The sequence below is a fragment of the Anthonomus grandis genome, chromosome 2 (genome assembly GCF_022605725.1).
Source record: "Anthonomus grandis grandis chromosome 2, icAntGran1.3, whole genome shotgun sequence".
NCBI classification, from domain to species: Eukaryota; Metazoa; Arthropoda; class Insecta; order Coleoptera; family Curculionidae; genus Anthonomus; species Anthonomus grandis.
This window is the reverse complement of record NC_065547.1, coordinates 27,775,133-27,800,821: the sequence shown is the minus strand read 5'-3', so window position 1 is coordinate 27,800,821 and position 25,689 is coordinate 27,775,133. Positions and strand designations below refer to the sequence as shown.

Below are 25,689 nucleotides of genomic sequence, written 5' to 3'. Positions count from 1 at the left end.
AAATTGTTGGGAAAAAAATTTATCGACATTATGTGGCGTGTATATTATCCGTAGATTCAAACAAAGAATATACTGTTAAATTTTTCAAAAAAACTGGAACTAAAACGTTTGAATATTCAGAAGTACCAGAAATAGCTGTCATTGAAGAACAGGAAATTCAAATGGTATTAGATCCTCCTCAGTATCTTGAGAAGAAAGACGAATACCTTTTTAAAAATTTAAGTTCCATCCCAAACTTGTTTTAGCAAATAAGTGTTGTTTATAACATTTTTACAAATTATATAAGACTACTTACGTTCTTACTGTCAGTTATAAAAATCATTAAAAGAATAAAGTTTCATTTTGAATCATGTTTTTTTATTTACATCTATTAAAATGCATTAATTTTATAATTTAAAACTAAAATTTTTGTACTAGCAAGAAAATAGATCATGTCCGTGGTCATGGCATGTCACGTCCGTGTTCCACCCAAATAATTTTTTTTGAAAATTTGGCCAAATTATATTTTATTCAGCTCGACCACTATGGTCATTCTATAAACTAATTTACTTTTATTGGATTTATTAATCAAAATCACATTTTAAAACGAATTTATTTAATTTTAATTGTACTAGTATTATCCGATCATCTTTTAAGAATAACCCATATACTGAAAGTAAACGAAAAAAAAACATCTGATTTATGCTTCAGAAACTAAATCACTTGCATAACCTCTATGCTTAATTATTTTCATACCTTGCTTCATTGCAACTGTATCAAAAGACATTTTTTTTTGGTACTGATTTGCTATGACACACCCATCTTCCCCATCAGGTCTGCTGTCTTATGAGGTCAAAGAGTTTTTGATATCTAGGCATAGGCTAAAGCATAGGCAAGGATGGCCTGCCTGGTTCTTTCTAGTACTGGACATAAAATAAAATCATTGCGTCTTTTGTTTTCCATGCATAATCTGCATTTTGCATTACCTGCACCGCAATCTTATTCATCTTTTGTTTGGAGTTACCAGTTTACATATCCATTCCGATTTTTTTGCGAGTTTTATCATGAATGCTTTCGTATGGTTAAGACCTGGTAGTCTTCTGTTCTGGTACCAATCATAAGCGTTGCTGCATTCTATGCTATTCGTAAGTTATAAGACCTTTTTCGGTTGTAGAATATGCTAGTCATGAATTTCCGCCTGGATTATCGTCGCGTTTTTGCCAATGATTAAATGTAGATGTTCGAACTTCGAATTTTAATCGAACTCTAGGATCTAAAGTTAATGGAAGTTGGAAAAATTATTCTATTTTTAAGTTTTGTTCAAATTTATCATTTCAAGCTATTATAATGATTTCCGCATCCAAGACCTGAATTGTCCCAGAGCTGTATATACGTCTGGTTGGTAATTCTTCTTGATAAAATAAAACTAACCGTTTTCCTCCTTTATTACATTTTCCCAAACTGTCGAGACACTATTACTACACCGTTTTCTCTATTCGTTAAGTAATTTTTGTGGAAGCATTTCTTAAAGCTTTTGTGTGTTTAAATTACGATTAATAATGTTTTCTTTCCATGCATAGTAAAGACAAAACAAGACAGATATTTTATAACAGTTCCGAGAAGAGAACGTACCGGAACGCCTGCCACTTTAGGAGTAATTAATACCAAAGAGCCTAGTCGTCTTAAAACACATGTAATCGACCCTTATCCGGCATGGTCTTGGCATGTTGACATGGAAAAGTGTAATTACCATAGGATTGTTAATGCTTATACGGTTTGGGTAAATATATTGTTATTATTTTCTTTTAAGAACTACATTCTGGAATAACTATATTTATGATACTTTTATTATTTAGCCACAAGTATCGTGTTCCTTTAGGATTTTCTTATAGTTCAAAATATTTGATAAGATGTTTCATAATGAAGGAGTGTTCGGTTAAAATCTACATCTCTCACCTGAAAGAGACGATGTCCATGTAGTGGAATGAGGTGTCTATTCCTTTGCCCAAACCAAAGTAAATCCAAGTATCTGCTTGTCCACTTCAACATACAGCACCCTTTTCGTCATATAACACCACTGTATAGAGACACTAAAATTCTGCTAGACCAAATAAAAAAACTCAAGAGACAAACTTCTCATCGGAAACTCATACCTGACAAAGGCGCTACCCGAGGATTTCTACCGAGAGACACTCAAGAGCCAAGACGAGCCAATCGAAATAAAAAAGAATAGAGGTGAACAAAGAGGAATTGTTTTTAGGCCAACAGGCCTAGATAAGGCAGAAAAGTCAGATCTTGAGTTTTAGAATAAGCTCTGAAGAAACCGAGGAGATGATCTGCGAAACGGTAGCAATTGCGACTATTAAGAACTTCATTTGTCTCTGGTAGTTTTCAAAACAAATTGAAAATAGTTTTTAAGAAGACCAGATTCCTAACCGTCAAAAGTATCTAGAGACTAAGTTCTAAAAACTAACGACTAAAGACTAAAAGATACAGTTTTTAATTAACTTTAATCCAATTGTAGTCTTGGTGTTGGTTTTGTACCAATTAGTCTTTCATTACACTTACTCTGCTACGAGTAAAAAATTAAGATTCTTGTAGAAATGTTATTTCAAATTGCTGGGTAATAAAATTTGGAAACAACCAGTATCAGTGGAAACAAGACAAAAGAGATAGAAGGAGAGAAAAAATAATTTGTATGTGATCAATTATCATAATAATAATTGATTATGTGATCAATTATCACGTGTCATGCACAGGACAACAATACGAAAATGCATTTGCAAGAAGAGTCAGGAATATAGAAATTGGGCTTCATATTAGAAACAGTTTAGGATTGCGATGGCGCTATAGCAAATTGGATTTCCTATAGGATATGATTAAAGTATATTATAACTAAAAGACTCTTAATGCAACTCGTTTATTCTACGAGCCCTAACAACTATATATTGGGACAAACTAAAATACACATGTAATTTAATTTTTAATATACTTCTATTTTTTAAACTTTTTTTTAAATGTAATATTGTTTAAACAGTTAATTAATAACAAAATCAATTCATTAGGAACGCTTAAAAAAAGGGAAGAAACTAGGAATTATTTAAAAAATGCTAATATTGGGTGGCCACTAAATAATGGGACAGTATCAAGTCACGAGTTAAAAATGATACCAGATAAGACAAGTTGGCTGGAAAAATAATTAATAAACAATGTTGCCAGGGGCAACAGACACATTTGTTTATTTTGAAATTGCTTCGCTGTCAGTTTGGGTAACTCAACAATTCTTTATTAATTAAAATGGTGCGTGGTATCTCGACAAATTCAAAAATTCGCGAGTTGGTGGTTAAAAATTATTCCCGAAACAAAAGAATACGTGAAGTGGCGGATGAACTAAATATTTCTAAAAGTACTGTGTTTAATATAATAAAGCATTATGGGGAAACTGGAGGAATTTTACATAAGAAAAGAAATAGCCCAGGTCACCCAAAATTAGTTTCTGATAGGGATAAAAGAATGCTTGTTAAAGCATCCTCCTTTGTATGACGTTGCTTTGTCGTCCTGTATACGATTTTGTTGGCAAATAAAGGATATTATTATTATTATTATTATTATAAATTATGCCAAAAAGGTCGAAGAAATACGGTACGGCAGGTAACGGCAGAATGGAATCATGAAACTGGGCATAATTTGTCAAGAGAATGTTGTCGCAAGTGGATTCATAAATGCGGATTGAAGTTTTACAAGGTTATTGAAGATCTTACATTAAACAACAAACTTTTTTAATACATTTTTTCTTATAGGCAAAGGAAAAACCGCTTTTAACAGCAAAACAAAAGAAAGCCTATGGGCAAAATCTAACTTCTCCTGGTCAGTAGAAGATTGGTCCCGCGTAATTTTTAGCGATGAATCAAAATTCGACGAATGTGTTGGTGATTACCGAAAACGTGTGATTCGCACAAAAGATGAGGCTTTCCATAAGGACTGTTTAAAACGCACCGTAAAGTTTCCTAAAGGAATAATGATTTGGGGTTGCATGACGCTTGGAGGATTAGAGTGTTTTTAGTTTATAGAGGGCACCGTAAATGCTGCAAAATATCAACAAATTCTACAAAATAGCCTACTTCCAAGTATCGCGAAATTAACAGTTAATGAAAATTACATATTTCAGCAGGATAGGGCTGCATGTCATACGGCCAAAACTACAAAAAAGTGGTTTGGGGACCACCACATAAACTGCCTTTCTTGGCCTTCTAACAGCCCAGACCTTAATGTCATTGAAACAGTATGGCATAAAATGAAACAGACATTAAGGAACAACCCTCAAAGAACATTGCCAGAACTTAAGGTCAAAATAGAGCAGATTTGGAATGAATTTACCCCCCCACAGTGTAAGGCCTTCATTGTTATAGAGGAAAGTAGCCTAATACTGCATAGATTCCTAATATCGGACATTACTCTAAATCTGTAATAGCACAGCGCGATCTCGGAACTTCCATAGTAATCAAGAGAACTATTACGCAGATCATTTCCTACAAGAATTTCAGAATCCTATCATTGTTTATAAAACGTCATTTTGCTACTGTAACGGTTTTCGATGTGCATAGATTTTAACAGTGTATAATTTTTCGCGTTATTTCTGGAAAAGGTAGGTTAAATTATTTGTTTGTTACATACCATATCATTAAGTAGATTGCAGATGATACCTTTTAATGTATAAATTGCTTTTGTGAACTATTTTTTGAATGTAAAAAAAAACGGTAAATTTAGTGAGGTTATGTACCGTAATATCGGATACTTTTGGTTTCCTAATATCGTATAGTATCCGATATTTGGAACCAGTTTTCTGGAGCTGCTTTTAAATGAATCAACTGATTTTCTGTCATAGATACTTGCGTTTTACTCTCTTTTTCTTTAATAATAAATGAGAATAAGTTTCATATACCATATTATTATGCTTTTAACCTTGATTAAGGAGGTTTTTTGCTTTTTTTTCTAGATGAACGGAAAACAAAAGAAAGGTCGTAAAACATGGGATGCAAGAGCCATGGAGCTTGCGGTAAATGCTGTTAGAAGCAAAGAAATGGGGTATTTAAAAGCGTCAAAAATATATAAAGCTCCAAGAAGTACCCTTGTTGATTACGTAAAATCAGATAAGCCAATAGAAGTATTAACAGCTACGAAATTAGGAAGAAGACCTGCGCTAAGCAACGAAATTAAAAATCTGTTAGTTACATATTGTTTAGATATTGAGAAATGGTTTTATGGACTAAAAGCTTCCGATATTAGAAGGCTATCGTTTCAGCTAGCTATCCAGAACGGGCTACAACACCCTTTTTCTATGACGAAATCAAGTGCAGGAAAAAAGTGGCAAAAAGGGTTTTTAAAGAGACATCCTGAACTGAGTTTTAGAAAGCCACAGGGTGTATCTGCAGCTCGCATAAAAGGGTTTACTCGAGAAAATTGCGCGGCTTTTTTTGATCTGTTAGAGCCAGCCTTAGCAGAAATCAAATTGAATCCAGCCAGATTATTTAATGTAGATGAAACAGGCATTACAACTGTTCAACACAAACATTCAAGGGTTCTCATCTTACGAGGTAAAAGGCAAGTTGGGGCCTTGACGACATCCGAAAGGGGAGCTCTTGTTACTGTAGTGACTTGTATGAGCGCTACCGGAATATATGTGCTACCTATGCTAGTATTTCCTAGAAAAAATATGAAGCCTGAACTTCTAAATGGAGCACCGCCAGGAACGATCGCCAGATGTCATCCTTCCGGTTGGATTCAGCATGATCTGTTTACAGCTTGGTTTACACATCTTATAAAGCATGTTAAACCAGCAAAGGGCGATCCAGTGGTCTTAATATTAGACGGGCACTACATACGCGCAACATCCCTTTAATTGATTTAGCAAGGAAAAACTATGTGCATATTTTATGTCTACCTCCTCATTCGACACATAAGATACATCCCCTAGACGTAGCTTTTATGTCTCCATTTAAAACATATTATGCATTGGAGATTGAGTCATGGCTCAAAAATAACCCAGGAAGGGTGGTAACTCACTATCAGGTCGCTGAGCTGCTAGGGAGAGCATACCTACGTGCTGCAAGCGTTAAAGTGGCCGTAAATGGTTTTAGAAAATGTGGAATTTTTCCGCTCAACAGGCATGTATTCCGAGACGATGAATTTGCTATTCATTCCCAACGTGAAAGAACCCCGCCACCACCCCAACAACTTGATGAGAACAGGCCAGAATCGGAGGAAATAGAAAGCGAAGATGAAATACCTCTATCTTCTATGAGGGACAGGATTAAAACACCTGATGCTATCCCCACAAAACCCTTAATAAATAGCTTGACCACTCCTTCTACAAACACAAAGTTGGTGAAACCGACAGATATCAGCCCTATGCCTAGTTGCTCGTGCACGTCCGGATCTACGAATAAGCGAGGAAGACGTGGCACTACTGCGTTAATAACTGGATCGCCTTACAAATCAGAACTGGAAGAAGCTTTAAACAAAAGAAAATTAAAAACAGTTCCGATTAACACTGCACTTAAGGGTCAAAACAGAAGCACAAAAGCTAAACCAAAAAAAAATGGTAAAGGGAAGGGAAAAGCTAAAAAACCTCTCACCTCTTCCATTGATGATGACACTGATACTGAATTGCAGTTAGTAGACAGTGATGATGATATGGACAGAGATGCCGAAGACGCCGAGTGTCTGTATTGCAATAATTTTTATTCAGAGGACAGAACAGGGGAAAAGTGGATCAGATGCAATCAATGCTTTCGTTGGTGCCATGAAGAATGTGTAGGAACTGACAAAAATCTATGGTTTATTTGTGAGATGTGCTTAGATTAACTTTAAGGTTTTTCATAAAGTTTTTGAACGTATTTTCAATTTAATATTAATAAAAATCTAAACAAATACCTATGCTTTTTATTTTAAACGTTTAAGTTCCGAATGTCGGATATATGCGATATTAGGAACACCTACTATCAGATATAAGGAACCCAATTTCAAAATAATAATTTATGCACTGTTATGTTTTTTTTAACTTTTGTGAAAGTTAGAGCCAGTTAGAGCTATTTCGTGTCACATAATGAAAGAACATATATCATCCTAACCGTTTTTAACATGCAATTAATTTATGTGGTATGTAGGTATTTTTTGTTAATTAAAAGAAAAAAGTATCCGATAATAGGCAACTTTCCTCTACAATCTAAGGGCGACTTTACTCCATTTTAAAAATTGAAGTTCGCGTTTGTCTTATTATCTAGTTGCCACCCAATATTAGCATTTTTTAAATAATTTGGTGTGTTAGAATAGATATTTTGTATTTTTGCGTTCCTAATGAATCGATTTTGTTATTAATTAACTGTTTATACAATATAACAATAAAAAAAGCAAGTTTAGAAAATAGAAGTATATTAAAAATTAAATTACATGTGTATTTTAGTTTGTCCCAATATATAGTTGTTAGGGCTCGTATGACCTAAATTTTATTTTCCAATGCAAATGGTGAATTATTTACTATTTTATCTCTCTTTCTAGGCAGACGAATGTAACAGACTTTGGGTAATAGATAACGCCAACATAAATAACGACTTCATTTGTCCCCCTCAAATTTTAGCTTTTGACCTAGAATCGGTAATTATTTTAGAATGAATCTAATAGATATAATTTAATTTCTAATTTCAGGATACCCTGTTATACAAATATGAGCTACCTTATGATCAATATCATAATAATAACAAATACCAAAACGTTTCATATTATTCAACGCCAATCGCAGAAGTCGAAAGTATGGAGGATAATTGTATGAAAACTTGGCTGTATGTGGCTGATCCTGAGGGGCCGAGATTACTCGTATATAATTTGGAAAAGAACATTTCCTGGACGATCCAGGATCAGAGTTTCCATCCGGATCCTAATTATGAATATTATACTGTAGGAGGTAAAGCACTCAATTTTTTAAGTACAACAACAATTTTGAATAGCTGAGAGTTGAGAATAACTTTGGATACAACACAATCTCCTTTAAAGTACTATTTTTTTGCTAAAGGCTGAGTTTTACTAGCGACCTCTTTCTTTGGGTATCTCTTTCGTCAACATCAACCAGCAATAATGCCATACCTGTCAGTTAAAAACATCATAATTTGTTACCAAAGTCAATTGTCAGTTTACAACATACATTGCGTGTGTCTTATCAGGGTGAAAACACCACGAAGCGAAAGAAATAAATAATTAACTATTAAAAAGGAATAATGAGGGATAGTGTAAGGCCTTATATTACTTAAATACTCTTGCATATTGAAATGATGCCGTTGTAAATAACGTTGACATTTTTCAGATGTTTCTCTATACCAGAGACGGGAACACAGAGGTAGTTTAGGTTGAAATAACTTAAACCACATAAGTTCATCGTTAAAGGTAACTTTTCTATCGAAACATGTTAAGTGGAGAATCATTAAAGAATACTTGACGCTTCATTAAGATAAAATATAACAGAATACGTCACATAACATTACGTCTAAATACCTTGCAAAGACTTGAAGAACTGAATTGTTTCAAAACAGGAACAACTAGATTTAGTATCATATTCCAACTAATATTATGAATGTATCAAAGAGCCTACCAAACTTTTAAGTCCATGGACCTCCTCGTGAGAAGCGAGAAGGTTTCGGAGCTATTATTTGGTAGAAAAATTTGGGTGCAACTGGATAGAGTCTAGCGCCATGCATACTTAAGCATCACAGGATCCAACTATCCCAACTAAGGTTCTTAAACAAACGACACAATCCTCAGATATTTTTCTTCACTTTGTGATACTATTTGAGGCAATGAAGACTGCGTGCTCGCTGTATGAAAAACTATGGACTCGTGAAACTGGTGATGCAAAAATCTGGTTGGAGACCTCAGAGTAATATCCCAGCAGTTGGTAATATTGGTATACTCGAGAAAATTGCTAAATACATAAATGTGTCTACTTGTAGAGAGGTATACTAGGCATTTATCAATTGGAATTTGTCCTACTTGTTTATCATCTGAAAAATTACAAGCTAATAAGATCTTCATCTACTTATAAGCCATCTTTTCTAATGACGCTCAAGCATTAACCTTAGACTGACCTACAAAGTGCATAAATATCCTACCAAGCAACGAGAGAGTTTTCGTTCTCAGTTAATATTATTAAGTTCTTCGGGTTTTGGTTCACCAATTGTGTAATTATTGTTGCTATTGTAGACGTATCTACATTCCGTTTCATTTTTCGTTTTAAAATTAAAATAAATCTCTTCTTATGGGAAGTGACACCTACGATAGTTGTCTATTTGGCTTATGACCCAAGTCGCAGGAAGGGAGGAATGAACGAAAGTGATCCCCTACACAGCTACTTTTTTAAATACGGTTTGCATTGTATTTCCCTCTGATATTCCCTATTGAATATTTGACAGATTTGATGTCATTAATAAGTTAGGCTGTCAGATATGAAATCCTAACATATCATCTCCACTCTCCTTCGATAAATGGTGGCTGGTAAGCCAAAAACTACGGGACATAGTAATAGAAAATGATAATACAAATGAACTGGCTAATCTAAAAATTGATATATTTAAATACGCACCTCGTATCTTGCTTCTGGCAATTTGTGACAGATTCATTTATTGTAAAATTCACAAAATTTAACAGATGAGTGAAATGATATTGTGTCACATAAGTACGTTTTGTACTCGCGTAACCTCATGCAGGATCTCCTACACAAGCTGGATGCTCCTACACAAGCTGGATGTTCAAAACAACATCAACACCAGCTTGTGGAAAGTGCTCGACATGAGGAAGGACCAGGACGACAAGAGTTGCCTGGTAACGCTCCTCATGGACGAGAAATCCTGGGCCAAAGTAAGGGAAGCGAATCAATCGCTATACCTCAACTTTGGCAGCATAAAAATCAGACTCTTGGCCGGCAGCCAAGAGAAAGAGAAGAGGGACCAGGCAACCCCTATGGAAACAGAGGGATTGCCGGGAACCTCTTCTTCCTAAAATCGCTCTCCGCAATGGGTGCGAGGCTAATACAAATAAACCTCCACCACTGCAAAGCAGCCACTGCGGCCTTACAAAAATGCATAGCCGACAACAACATTCAGATAGCCCTGATTCAGGAACCTTATACTTATAAGGGCCAGATAAGGGGACTAGGAAACCTCAACGGGAGACTAGTGTCAGACCCAAAAGAGGGACCTAACCTAAGAAGCTGTATCTTTATAAGAAAAGATATAGAGGCCACACCGCTGTGGGAGTTTTGTGACAGGGACACAGCGGCGGTCAAAGTACAAATCAAAACAGCGGAGAGGAGCTACGATACAATAATAGTATCAGCATACTTTCCACACGATCAACAAGGGGAACCACCTCCGACAACAGTTCGGAGGTTGATAGACCATCAAAGATTGGAAAACCTTATAATAGGCTGTGACGCCAATGCTCACCACACTATCTGGGGAAGCACTGGAACAAACAAACGAGGCGAATCATTATTAAACTACTGTGCTGCCTCCGGTCTAAATATACTTAATGTGGGGGAGGAACCGACCTTCGTCAACATACTCCGCAGAGAAGTAATTGATCTAACCATTGGCAAGGGACGCATCTGCGACGTCGTTAAAAAATGGCATGTATCTGACGAACCAAGTTTGTCGGATCACAGGTACATAAGATTCGATCTAGAATCTATGGATACAAATCCGGAGACCTACAGGAACGCCAGGAAAATGGACTGGGACCTCTTCAATGAGATACTAGGACGCGAACTGGAGAACTGTCCAACGGAGAAAAAAGACAATGTAGAGCTCGAAGTGCTGACAGAGTCAGTCACTGAGGCTATTAAAGTTGCTTTTGAAAATTCATGTCCACTAAGCAAACCGCGTCAAGCAGGGAACACCTCATGGTGGAACCAAGAATTGGGCGAGCTAAGGAAGACAGTAAGAAAGTTTTTTAACAGAGCCAAAAGAACTGGCGAGTGGAATCTATACAGACAACACTTAACCAGGTACAATGATGCTATAAAAAGAGCAAAGAAAGAAGGCTGGAGGAAGCTATGCCGGGACCTAACAGAGACACCAGCATATGCTAGACTCCACAAGGCAATATCCAAAGGGCCACGACAAACCCTAGGCTCTTGTCTAAAACCCGATGGAGAATATACGACAACCGAGGAAGAAACGCTTGGCTTAATGCTGAACACGCACTTTCCGGGATCGAAAATTCTCCACCAACCAGAACATACTCAGGACCCAACTCCTATCACTCCGAACAGGGGCAAAAGGGAGTACTGGGAACTAGCAAAAAAGGTAGTAACCTACGAGAAGGTTAAATGGGCGATAAATTCCTTCAAACCATTTAAATCTCCCGGAATGGATGGCATAATGCCAGTCAGGTTACAGCGAGGTAGCGAACTGCTGCTGCCTGCACTATATAAAATAATGCGGGCAAGTCTAGCCACGGCGCATATACCAGAGAGTTGGAGGGAAGCAAAGGTAGTATTTCTACCAAAGACGGGACGCGACTCCTATGCGAAACCTAAATCCTTCCGACCAATCTGCCTTACATCATTCCTCCTAAAAACAGAGGAAAAGCTCATAGAAAGGCATATCAGGAACAATGTATTACGGGTCAACCCTCTACAGCGACACCAGTATGCCTACCAAACAGGTAAATCTTGCGAATCAGCGATTCACGAGATAACCCAGAGGGTCGAACAATCTCTGAACAACAAAGAGATTGCCCTAGGAGCTTTCTTAGACATTGAGGGAGCATTCGACAATACATCATATGACTCAATCAACCGTGCGATAGCAGCACGAGGAATACATCCCATGATTGGCGGCTGGATAACCCAAATGCTAAATCATAGGAAAGTAGCAGCAAATCTCAACAGCACAACGGTTAAGGCCAAAGTGTGCAGGGGAACACCGCAAGGGGGCGTACTGTCACCGCTGCTGTGGAACCTTGTATCGGACAGCTTGCTGACATGACTGGAGAGGCAGCTTATCCTCGCTATAGAATATGCTGACGATATAGTCATCCTTACACGAGGGGGTAGTCAGGCTCATGTATTCGAAAAAATGCAAAGAGCCCTGACTACTGTCGAGCACTGGTGTGAGGATGGGAGAGGGAGAACAACTAAGGGTAAATCCCACAAAAACTACTCTGGTTTCCTTTACCAAAAGAAGGAAACTAGAGCCCATTAGAAACATAAAATTTTATGGAGAAAATCTGCGACTTGAAGACGAGGTCAAATATCTAGGTATAACCCTGGATAAAAAACTCAGCTTCAAGAAACATGTAATCCAGGCTACAAATAAAGCCACGAAAACTCTTATGTACTGTAAGAGAATGTTCGGTAGATCATGGGGACTGTCACCAAAAATGGTACATTGGATGTACACGACAATGGTTAGACCCATCATTACATACGCAGCACCTATATGGTGGCATGCGGCAGAAAAGAGGACTGTAATACAGATACTCAACAAAATACAACGAATAGCATGTCTGGGCATAACAGGAGCAATGTCAACAACGCCGACTGCTGCCCTAGAGAACCTGATAGGACTAAGCCCGCTACACTTAGTGGTACGGGCTGAAGCTATATCGGGGGCGAAAAGACTGCTGTCAAATGACGCAACAATCCTATCGAAAGATGAGCCCAATGCCTTATTTGACAAGAACAGACAGAACCAAGGTCACATACCTAGACAAACCTTTTGTCATCAAAGAGAAAAGGGAACCACTGGACGCAGAAGCAGACAGGCTCAGGCAAAGAGGTTACTCAGTATGGTACACGGCAACCAAACGATCCAAGATCGGGGTAGCTGTGGGCATGGTGGAGGACGAACAACAGGGCAGACAATTTATGCTAAACCTGGGCCTGGAAACAACAAATTTACAGGCAAGCATAATAGGAATACAAACCTGTGTCCAACTGATGAGAGAAGGGCTGCCAAGAGGCAAAACCTTCGCAATTTTCACAGGAGACCAGGCTGCAACACTTGCACTACAACAGTTCGAGACTAAGTCAAGGACTGTGCAAAGCTGCTGGGAGGATCTCAGGAACCTCGCCGAAGCGCAAAATAGGCCAGAGATAATCCTAGCAGAGAATATGGGCAACAATAAGGCTGCAAGAAGGGCTATCCAACTTGCAACCCAGGGAGCCAGCAACAGCCTGGTAGGCCCTGAACCAACATGTTGTGTCAACGATAAGACCTGGAAGAGGGAAATCGGCAACTGGCTAACAAACCAGAACAAACTCTACTGGGAGCAGCTGCCAAAGATGGAACCATCCAAACAACTTATAGGCAGCCCACCCTTCAAGAAGGGTGAGAACATACTGGGCCTCTCCAGACAACAACTGCGAAGGGTCGCAGGGCTATTTACAGGCCATGCACCCAGCAGGAAACACCTGCATACGCTAGGGAAATCAGTTACCTCGCTATGTAGGGGATGCAATGAGGAGGACGAAACAACTCTTCACATACTGTGCTTCTGTGAAGCATTTAATCAAACCAGGGCAACATTCCTGGGGGAAGAGAAACCCTCACCAGAGGGTATAAGAAATCTACCACTGGGCTCAATCCTGGACTTCCTTGAAGCTACAGAATTGAACCTGTGAGACAAAACATATGGGACACAATAGGACTGCCTCTTAGCAGACCGCAGTGTAGGGAGCCACAGGGCACCACCCAGCGGTGGAGTTTTAGTGGGTATAGGACGAAACAGACTCGGCACTGAGTCCCACACTACTGGGGGCGGCGCCGCGTAACCAGTGTTCATAAAGAATTTCTCCACCGACCCCAAAAAAAAAAACCCTCATGAAGGATGGGCAGGTTTCCAAAAATATATTGAACTCATGACTCCTGATTTCCGAGTTTTGTTTATAATCTCTGTAATTTGTATTTGTAAATTAGGTTAGTATTTAGTTTTTACACACATATCTTATATTATTTAAAAAAAAAGTTTCATGACACTTCAGGTGTCAGTTTTCATTTGGAGGATGGAATCTTATCTTTAGCTCTCAGCCCTAAAACCGACCCTCCCGGAGAGAGAAAACTCTTTTACCATGCAATGTCAAACGTACGAGAATCATGGGTGTATTTAAGGCATTTAAAAAATCCAGACAATTTTAAGGAGCCTTATGGGTCTTCCCAGTTGTTTTACGTAAGAATTTGTGCTTAACAATATTCTACAATGATGATATATGTATATATTATTAGACTTATCCTACCACAAGGGATCAGCAAAGTCCAGTGGAAGCAATTGATTCCAAGGGAATAGTATATTTCGCGCTATTGACTGATGTGCTCATAGTTAAATGGGATCCAACAACACCATATTCGAAGGAAAATTTTATAGTAATTGCTGACAATAAAACTACTATGCAGTTTCCTACTAGTATGAAGGTAAGCAACCAATCAAAATTACTTTTATAACACGCATATCTTTCTTAAGTGACCCAAAAAAAAAAGGATTCATATTCAAAATTGGTCGTAAGATCCATTTGCACACATCAGTCACGTCTCAGGTCCGCTATGCCAAACAATCACAGTTACGATAAAAAAATACATTGTTGTTTTTAATTTGTACCGACACTTTCAACACACGTCCGAAAGTGTCACCGATTTTGCCATCCGTCTCGTTTTAGTCTCCGTTCAGTCATAATTTCAATCCGTCATAAGCGATATTTTGATAAAATATAAATTACGAAAAACTAATCAAATTGTTTCGAAATTATCCTGATGATGATTTATTTCATTTTAAATATATCGCCTTATAGTAATAAAATATTATTTGCTATTTCGAAATTTTTTATACATTATTGTAGAAATAATTTTAAGCGCATATTTAAATCGTCAGACGAAAATAGCACTGCAAAGTCACTCTACAATGTCCACGAAGCTCCGGCTTTTTTCTAAAATTTATTTTCATTACTTCCGTTTGATGTATACATGACCCTCTCCTTTTTTTAAATAATTTTCCAATGTTAGTCAAAATTATAATACAGTCATATAACGAAACGAGGGGGATCTTCAATAAAATAGCAAATTGCCTGAAAGGCTTCTTGGTGAGTGTCGCATGCGTCTTAAGTGCGAAGTTCTTGAGTGCTATTATACTCATCAACGTCGTTCTCTAGAGCCAAGCGTTGACTGTTATTTCTACAGTTGCAAGAGGGATGTTAGCATCTTCGGGAGAAGATCTGAAATAAACTAAATTAAGGGTAATTTCCGTAACATAACCTTGGTAAATCGTCGGTTAGAAGCGGCAATTTTACGGTTCCTGAGAATATCGGTTTGAAATGGAACGCTCTGATATCGATATAGCTCTGAACGATATTAGGTTATAAATTCTATTCTTGTGTTATAGATACCTATTATTATTTATAATACCCATAATGAATGCAAATGTAAATGCTGTTGGTATATTTGAGCTCCTGCTCCTAAACAGTGATGAAAGTTGTAGTAGTAGCGTTGATTGAGAATATGGGTATATAAATATTCAATCCCAAATATTCATCAACGGTAGTAGCGGTGATGATAACCTACAATCACAGGATTTCCGGATATCGTAGATTAAACTCAGAATATAAATACGTTGAATCCATGACATACGTAGGAATAACCGAAGTTACCGAAAAAAATGATCGGTCGTTTCGGTTGACATTTGCAACCAATTTTTCAGGAACCGCGTTTCGTAACCGAACCAAATTTCAGAAATTGTATAGTTATGGAACGGTAATCGGCACAACCGGAGGAACCGGTTAAGTTACGGAACTTACCCTAACTGACCTTATATTTTAAAGATATAACTAGTAGAGAGGATTTCAAAGAATTATGTTTGAGGTTATTAACCACAAATAAATTATCAATTTTTCTTTACTAAAAAAAAACTAAAAAAGTTGATTAGTTCGAAGAACAAACCACAAAAAAAAAACAATTCATATTTGATAATAATAAAAAGAACGTGATGTTCTTAATAAGGGTCTTAACTTTGCACCACTGTCAAACTGAAAAAACAATCTGGAGGAGATTATAGTAAGTATTGAATCTTTAATATAGTACTTGCCAGAGTCTTGCTAGAGAAACGATTCCCAACCAAATTACAAGAAATCTTGCCAAATCAAAAAACACATCCGGTTCTTATGTTGTTAAACGACTGAGAGAAAAAGATTGTTTCTATTTAAAAGATGACAAAGAAAACAAAGTTTTTATTTAACACAAAGCAGAATATTTTGAGCGAGTTGATGATATTACTGTGATAATTGATTATAATGGCCCATATAAAAAGATTTTTAAAAACTCGTTATCAAAATTAATCTCGCAGGTTAAGACAGCATTAAATGATTGCAAGAACCTTGTTTCTTTTTCACATAAATTCAAGTTACATGTTTCGAACCCAACAATTCCAAAATATTTTTTTGTACCAAAAATCCATAAACCTGGCAATAAAATGAGACCAATTGTCTCCACTATAGGATCTCCAACTTACCACAGTTTTTAGTAAAGCAATTTGAGACATTAAAATTACCTTATGAATGTTTTTCAGTCAAAAACAGCCAACAGTTTATTTCAAAAGTCAATAATTTAATTCTAAGTAAAGATAAAATTATTTTTTCTTTCTATGTATTTTCTTTGTTCCCAAGCTTTCCTATATCAGCAACTTTGGAATATCTGATTGAGCTTTTCAAAAGTAATAGTTTTCATGATATCCAAGATATCCAAGAAAACACTCTCGCTTTTTAGCAGAGCTCTTCATGAACCGCTTTGAGTTAAATGCAAAAGATACATTTTTACTTTCCACGTGTTTGGTTAAGATAAGTTGATGATGTGTTTGCCGTTCGAAAAAAGTAAATGCAATATTGATAATTTTGTAGAACAACTCAATAACTGTTTTTCATCTATTAAATTTACCTTCGAGCAGGAAACAAATAACTAACTTCCATTCTTAGATACTCTTGTCATCAAAAATAATAATCAGTTAGAATTTGATATTTATAGAAAAGAAATAAATACTTTTAGATACATAACTAGTGACTGTAACCATTTTTTTGAATATAAAATGGCTAGCATGTATATTAAAAATGGCTTCCTCTAAGTGATCTAACAGATTTAATAAAGAAAAGGATCAATGAAAACAATTGCTAGCTAGCTAGGGTCACTGGTTATGACGATAAGATTATTGATAAGCTGGTTAGAAGACATAAGTTTAAAGCTAATCCTAAAAACTCCACATTAAAAAAAAAAGATGAAAATAAGCAAACTTTCGTTGTAATACTATATGATCCTATCTTCACAAGAGACGTTGATAGGGGTTTCAAAGACTTAGGTCTAAGAATGGTCTATCAAAGTTCGACTAAGTTATAAAATATTTTAGGAAGCCTAAAAGATAAAATAAGACTAATGAAAAATCCGGGATCTATGAGAATAATTGAAATGATTGTGATAAAAAGTACATAGGACAAACAAGAAGACCAATTTGTCAGATTTAATGAATAGATTTCAAAAGGTAAAAAGTCAAGTTTGGCTGAACATGTTTTAAATACTGGTCGCTTTGTAAGGATGGACAACTAAAAATAATTAATAAATAAATAATTATTAAATATTACTTAAACCAGTTAATGACAATAGAAAATTAGATGCATACGAAAGTTTAGCAATATTCAAAAATCATTCTTAACAGGGTTAAAGGTCCAGTCCCTTATAGACAATTGTATAGTTTAGTTAGTGTTCAAGATTTATTCGGCCGTACTTCATTGTATTTTCCGCTCTATTAGTTGCGTCTTTAGTATATATAAATAAAACACAATTTTTAATTTATTATACGCTGAATACAAGTAGTGTGTATTCAGCGTTGTTTTATTTATTAATTAAACAGAGCGTACAATTGATTAAGTCCCCTTGTCAGTAGTTTTAGTTTAGTTTTAATCGTTACCTAAACACGTGTCGAAAGTAAAATAAAGAGTTTAGTTTAGTGGTAAAACTGTCTGTAAGTGATCGTGTTTAGTAGTGTAGTGTAAGTATATAAATAAATCAGTTGACTATTTTCGTCCACATAGTGTTTTAATTGACACATAACGGACGGTAAAAATGCTACAATAATATGAAACGTGCCGGATAGTAGGTGAACTTGAAGTTCGCCATATCCCAGATGTATTTTGTCAATCAAAAACACTCCTTTTTAGAAATAATCTTTAAACTCTATAGAAACAAATTTCTTACAAAGGATAAATATTAACTTATTTCTATAAATAGTCATCATAGATAATACTAATTAAGTCCGATACAAAACCGCAATGCAACTGATTTGTGTGAATGGTATTTTCTTTAATTGTCAATCTTACTTTTCCTCTTTTTTATCCAGTAAAATGTCAGTTATTTTGGTTAGACATAAGTGACACTTATTGCAATGCCAAATTATTAAGGCGCATTTGTAACAAATCGAAAATATGATATCTGATTGCTATAAATATCAAAGTATATAGATTTCAACTTTATGTTAGACTGTGTAAATATCTTCTGTAAAGTTCATCTTCGTGAAAAATCGCACTCTTTCACACCTTGGAATGTATTATAGTATACTTAAAAAGGTTTTTTACAGGTAATACAAAATGTACGAGATGGGTCGGAGTATCTATTTGTGTTCCCCACAGCCTTCCAAAAATTTTCAGAGCCCGTGGACCAAGATAAAGTTAATGTTTGCTTATTCCGCGCTAAATTGTAATTTTTGTTATTAAATAAAGTGAACTTGACGTGATTTTTGCATTATTATAGTTGAGTGTCAAGAAAGAAAATATTAATCCCTTAAAAGATCTTTAATTTATTGTTACAATTAGCAATTTTTTTATTCTATTAGAAGACTCAAAAAACAGCAGTTCTCTGGGAACCGCTACTTCTAAGAAGAAGTTTGAAAGCTTTTTTGTTGCTTTAACTTGTTCTCTTTAAACACAAATTACTAGTGATTAAGAATTATGATTACAGTGAGCTTCATCTTTTTGCACTTTCGATACACATATATACGCTGCTTTCCAAGGGCTTTGATAGGATCGCTGTGCAAATCTAAAACTATACCTGCACTGCAGGTGTAATACAGAAGTCACTTGAAGCCATTAGATACGTTTACAACGCGCGGATCTATTAGGTCTATGTATCAAATGATAGACTATTTTTATTTAGTACATCCCTGTTTACAAGGATTAATTTTGAGGGTTAAATTAGTGCAGTTTCTTTACACGAAAAACGTGTATGCTGATACAAGCCTACTTGAAGAAAAGTCAATGTAATAACGGTGGCTTATGATTCTTTACGCTGAATGTTTAAAATGCAAATAAGTTAAAAACTGATAGAGTTACATGAAATAAACAAGAGCACCTTTTTTATTCAAAAGTGAACTGTCTTTTAGATAGTCGTTTTAGCCATAACTGATTAGGCAAAAAAGCTTTGTTGTAATTTACCTAAGTAACAGGGTGTTACTAACGCCCTGTATAAATAATGCTAAATTCACGACAAAATTCGTAATTTTCATGTCAAAACACATAAATTATCAAGACGATACTACTTAAAATCGCAAAATTATTAAGAAATTTCAAATTAAAATTCCAACTTTAACTATACTGTATCTCGTAAGCCTGCAACATTTGTATAAGACATGTTAAGGTCATTCGCCATATTTTGGTGTGTAGTATCTACACTTCAGAGATTGGAGCATCGGAGCATCGTCAGGCTTAGACCTACAGAGATTACCTTACAACTTTACGGCTTAGGTTAGAGAGGTTGGGCAACTACAAGGCAGAACCGAACAGATACAAGCAGAGAGTGTCACTTCTTTGCAGTCTAATCAAAAAACGGAGCTTGATCAAGAGATAAAGTTCATAACGCCAACTCCAAACCATCTCTTCCTCATTCCTAATCTAATGACTTTGAAATGTCATAATAATATTCCGAGAAGTTTTTGACTGTATCGGAATACAGGGTGCCTCCGATTAAGTTGGCACTCTATGTATGCTTGTTAATATTTAAGATACAGGGTCGGGTAAATTAGCAAACTAGTAGGATTTTTTACTTTTGTTAAAGGAAACATTTGTATATTTACAAAACCCTTGTATATTACAAAACCCTTGTATATTTTTAGAAAAATCGAAAGAATAATTTTCTTAATAAAAAGTTTACTTACACTAATAGCCTTAACCTAAAAATAACAAAGTTATAGCGGTATTAATAATTTTGTTAAATTTAGACAAGTTAGCTTTAAATTCTGGAGAGACAAACAAATAAATCATTCTTTGAAAAATAAAATGACCGTAGCCACAGAAAGTTAATAAAATAAGTTAATACTGTCAGTTAAACGTTACCAAAGTGTCTGATTTTTGTAAAATCTAAATTAGTAAAATGCAATTCAAACACAACATTCCATAGAATATCAATTTATTTTGTTCCTTGTATTATTAATTGATTATTGACAAATAATCCAATAATATAAGGGACCCCTTATCAAAATACTTGTTATCGGCAATTTTCGCAGTAAAAATTGTAGCTTTGGAAATAAATAGTAATAAATTGTAAGGTTGATGTGACCCACCCGCAACACCTGGTGAAATACCACCAAGAAAAAAACATCCAAAAGAGAAAAAACAACCAAGGCTAATATGTTATATCCTGGATATGATCTCCACTGCAGATTTAGGTGCAACAGTTATTTTCAACAAGTATGTCTGCTTTCTCTACAGATCACCCAGCCATACTAAGGGAGGCTTTTCACCGACCTTGCAGTCCTAGTGCAGAAATTGTTAATGCGGGAGGATATAACGTTCACATTGTCAAGTGGTTGATGTATTCTAACAAGGCGCCAAGCAGCACACTGTTACTTATACTTGGCTTGGAATATTCCTCGAGAATCGATCCTTCCATGTTGTCGTTGATTGTCGTTGAGGCACTTCTCGCAGAGGTGTTAAATTAACGCTGGTGTTCCTCAGGGATGCATCTTGTCCCCTATCCTGTTTTTGTTGTATATTAGTGACCTTCTTAATAAGAGTACTAATCCAATTTACAGCTTTTCTGATTTATTATTTAATATTTATGTTTTTCTTCAAGTCTCTAGATGACATATTGATACCGCCTTTAAAATTTCTGCCGCCCCAGGCTTTTCGGTTTTACATCAGTTTGCTTGTTAAGTGTCAAGGTTGAAAGCAATATGTCTTAGCATGATCATGTAGCGGGAGTAGCTAAAGCAGCCTCTCAAAAACGTTGGGCTCTCTTTAAAACGAAAAGACTATTCCATTCAGAAGAAATCCATATATCTTATATCAGATCCAGTGATAACTAGAACCTTGGATAGTTTATGGCGCATAGAAGAAAGGTGGCGGATAATGATATATAATAATAGATAATATAGCGTAAGATTTTATCGATACCATCACGGTAAATGCTCTTCCGAACTGGCCAATATCATTTTATGAAAATCTCTCATGAATATCTTCAGACGTCTAAAACGTCGCTAGATTGAGGCTCCTTTTGATGGAAAAGTGCAAGTCTGTGGAATCAATTCCCAAAGTACGTCTTCCCAAACATAACAACTTACAGATCTTAAGCATCTAAAATATCCACAGACATCTTCGTAGTACTCTCGCTACTCGTGATACTTGCGTGCTGTAGGTATTGCCGTTTTGTTCCAGGATATTCAGTAAAAAAATTGCTCCCAGTCGCTATGTGGTATCATTTTTTAAGCATACTTTACTGTTACCAGACTTTATTCCCCGTTAGTATAAACTAAGTTAATTTTATCAATATTATCAGGTTTTATTTTATCATCTATTATTATATTCTTAGCAATATAAAACTCTAGTTAAAAAAATAAAAAAAATAATTAGAAAAGAAATCATTCCATTATTCATATATTAGAGATGAAGTCACGAAAATTTAAAAATTTGTTTGACTACCCTGGAAGCTTAGATTAGGGCCTAGAGGTTATGACCGTCTATATCAAGGAACAAAGGAACCGAGGAACGCACAGGAAGAGAAGGAGGCTAGGTTTAGGCAATATCAATCAATAATCCAAATGAATTTATTTAATTTTTGGAATTTATGATATTATATACTAGTTTAAAATGATGTAAAAGTTAATATAGCATTGTTGCTGTTTATTTAGATAATAATTAAAACACTCAATAAAAAGATAAACAAAAATAATAAACTAATTTATTACAGACTAAACACAATGACTTAAGACTAGAAACATGTATTTAACCCTAAAATACATGATGGAAGAACGGGCATTTTTTTTCGGGATTTGTCTGTAAAAAAGGAACTAAAACTCGCCTACTATGGAAGTGAAAATATTATACATGTACATATTGTGTTTATTTCAATAATAAAAGACTATTATTATTATTTACACTGCGTTTAATTCGAATTTAAAATCTCGCTCATATTTAGACTGGAAATGGCCTGACCTCCTAGCGGCGAGAGCTTAAATATTAGATAGACCATTGTTCTGGAACATTTGCCAATTTTCCACAAGTGCCTCAAGATGTCGCGAGGTATGGTCATTGCCTGTTGCATTTCTGTCGCGCCTTCGGGTTTACGTGACGGACGAGATGATTTAAAAATACTGAAGAACAGTGGTATTGTATTCGCGGCTTGTTAAGATCGTTACAATATAACAGCTGATATGAAATTGAATTTTTATGAAATTCGTCATTTTTCATGAAAATCGACGACCACCTGAAAAAGTTAACCCATAAATTAATTACTCAAACCCACATGCGAAAATCCGATAAATGGTTTCTGTGACCTTGAGATAGTTTCAGCTAAATGGCCTGGATAAATACTATTCTGGCCCGAGAAAGGTGCACTCTTAAAAATAGGTGAATAAAAATTCAACAATTGTATAGATTTTACATACAATTTGATTCTGGAAATGGTGCAGAATCAATTTGTGTAGAATTGCTCAATGCTATTGTGTTTAAACAACTGTGGTTCTATAATCAACAAATTGTGTATCAATTTGATTTATTTTATTGTATATATAGTACAATATTTGTGTACTTAAATTCGACAATATTTTATATTTATTTAATATAATTGTTCAGTAAATAAGCAAACTCTTAGTGTTTTTTTAACATGGTATGTACAGGAAAAAGCACAATTTGTGCATTTTAAATACACACGTTAGTGTAGGTTGTTGTTACAATATATTTTATTTTTTTTCATTTCAACTATAAAATTTTATTACAAATTGTGTATAATAATACTATATATTGTTTTATAAATTTAAATATAGTGTAGGTTACTTATTTTAGGTTGGTATATCAAATTAACATAAGAACTGGAGTTTTTTGTTACAATATTTTGTATTTATATTCATATATAAAAAAAATAAACAAATTGTTTAAAATTTTAAAATACATTTTAGAGAATTTCGTCATAAATCTGTGTAATAATAAATTCTAGGGCGCCTGGGATAACCAGGATAGGTCATAATTTGATTAAAATAAAATAAGTCTTGTAAAAAATAGGAAATAAGTGAGGCCCAACGTTTGGTAAGAAAAGTAGTCATATTAGAAAAATACAGATTGAATATGTATTTTCCTAATTTGACTTATTTTCTTTTTATCAAACGTTAGACCCCACTTTTTGCCATCGTGTTACTTAATTTACTTATTTAATTTTAAGCAAATTATGACTTTTTTTCCATATTGACTGTTTTTCCCAAGCAGTCTAACATTTATGTTTTATAAAAATTTTAGTTGCATAGGTAGGGTAAAAAAATTCAATTGTTTTAAAAAAACATTTTTTTAATTTAAATACCTTTTAAAAAAGTACACATAACCTGCACAACAAAACAAAAAAACTTTAGTAGTAGTATTACAAATACACATGTTACAGTTTATTTTCGTCAGATGCATAAAGAATAAGAAAATAAAATGAATCTAAAATGTTAGTGAAAGCATAGCTCGATTATAGAACTTTAAGAGGCAATTTCTAAGTTATTCTGGTGCTAAAATTAATAAAATAAACAGTTATCATTTCAGTATTAATTCTATTTTTGATATCAATAATTTTCAACCCTTATGATGAAACTCAAATTATTAATCATAACATTAATTTTTTTTAATTGTTTTGATTTCACTAATGTCAGAAGTCATATCCTAGCCAATAAGATCCCAGCTCATTCTCCTATATCCCTACTAAAACCATTTCTGGCGCGAAAATCTTTGACCTCTGGGTGTCTTGAAGAACAAGCCTTTGAAGAAGGTTTTTTCTTGGTATTTTTGCCGATTTTACTCCAATGAAAAGTTGAAAACTAACCTTTTAGGTATTTTAGTTTGTGGATACTAAATGCCATACTGCAATAGTGCAGGATTATAAGTGGTGTAGCAACTATAGCAACTATGTAACAAATCCCAACTTTTTCAAGGTTCTTTGTTTAAGTGTCCAGTTTTGTGTTCCCGAGAAAAGGCCAATTCCATTGGCTTTTTCTTTTATCCCCCCGTATGGTCTTTATCCACGATTATAAGAGGTAAAAATCTCCACTTCTACTCCAATAACGTCCACAACATCTACATTGACATTCACTGTTAAACCGATCCACCCAGGTCCCCCACCGCAATCATGCAGCCCTTTTGGAGCCAGGTTTGATTAATGTTTGTGACGTTTAGTGAACCATGCAGTAAAACAACCTAACCAGTAAACCAAAGTCCTGTCAACATTCATTAGCTTTACTGTAGTATATTAGATTAAATACTAACCTCAAAATTACATTGTTACCACTCTCATCATTAGATTTTACTACCACACCATTTTTTTGAATAGTTCCATAATAACTAGGTACATATTAGTTATTTTATTGAAATAGACCGTATAGATCTTGTAAACTGGATAAATAGGCCTATTTCGAAGGTACTCATGCGAACTTTTAGCCCCAAACAACATAATATAAGATTTTAGTCTTGATATAAATACTATATTTAGGAAGGGCAACATAACTTGTTCTTAGAATAATAAGTATGTTTATTAATTTTTCTTTTAATATAGATTCACTTAAAACTGTCTGTTCTTCCTTGTGAGATTTTCTTTCAGGTTTATAGGTATAGTGCTTTTAGTAATTTCCTGTTTTCTTGGTCATCGGGATTTTCTTATCCATCTGGGATAAAACAGGTGGCGCTTATATTTTATATGAACTCTTGTTGAATCCACGCCACTCTACCAAAGTGGTTAGTGCTAGTCGGCTTCCCTTTGAGAAGATTCCCTGAGCTGTCTCTATAGTCTATAGTAAGTCTCCCTCCTTCCATTGGTTCCCTTGTACCCATTTTCTAACCCTCACTTCCCATACCTTTACTCTCCTTTTTCCTTCCTGTTATTCCCCATCCCTCCATTCAAATTTCATTTAATCCAAGTATAATTAAAGCAATATTAAAGTAATAAATTTTTATTGTATTTAAAAATTATTAATTCTTTATTTTTTTTTATTTAACACACATTAGGAACGCAAATAGGAACTTAAAATGGAAATTCTTAGTTGTAAAAACAGGATTTTAAATAAGGCTAATAAACACATACATTTATGTACAGGGTCATTTTTTATATTTGTGTGCCCATAAACAGGGTTAATGTAAGTGATAGAGAAAAACTTTTTATACAAAACTTGCATATTTTTTTCCGT

At 35.0% G+C, this 25,689-nt stretch overlaps 1 protein-coding gene across 4 annotated transcripts in view; it reads left to right on the top strand.

Annotated features, from left to right (window-relative positions):
* The window catches only part of LOC126733441 (major royal jelly protein 1-like), a 44,692-nt gene extending 22,275 nt beyond the window's left edge, over positions 1–22,417 (top strand). For 2 of the 4 annotated variants that reach the window (XM_050436745.1, XM_050436749.1), the window contains 6 exons: positions 1,560–1,759; positions 7,537–7,632; positions 7,684–7,939; positions 14,012–14,196; positions 14,253–14,438; positions 18,631–18,786. In XM_050436745.1, coding sequence (XP_050292702.1) covers positions 1,560–1,759; positions 7,537–7,632; positions 7,684–7,939; positions 14,012–14,196; positions 14,253–14,438; positions 18,631–18,753 — 1,046 coding nt within the window. In that variant the 3' untranslated portion in view covers positions 18,754–18,786. Of the gene's footprint in view, positions 1–1,559; positions 1,760–7,536; positions 7,633–7,683; positions 7,940–14,011; positions 14,197–14,252; positions 14,439–18,630; positions 18,787–22,232 lie in introns of those variants that run through there. The other 2 variants (XM_050436747.1, XM_050436746.1) reach the window with 2 other exon arrangements.
* The last annotated feature ends 3,272 nt before the right edge of the window (positions 22,418–25,689 follow it).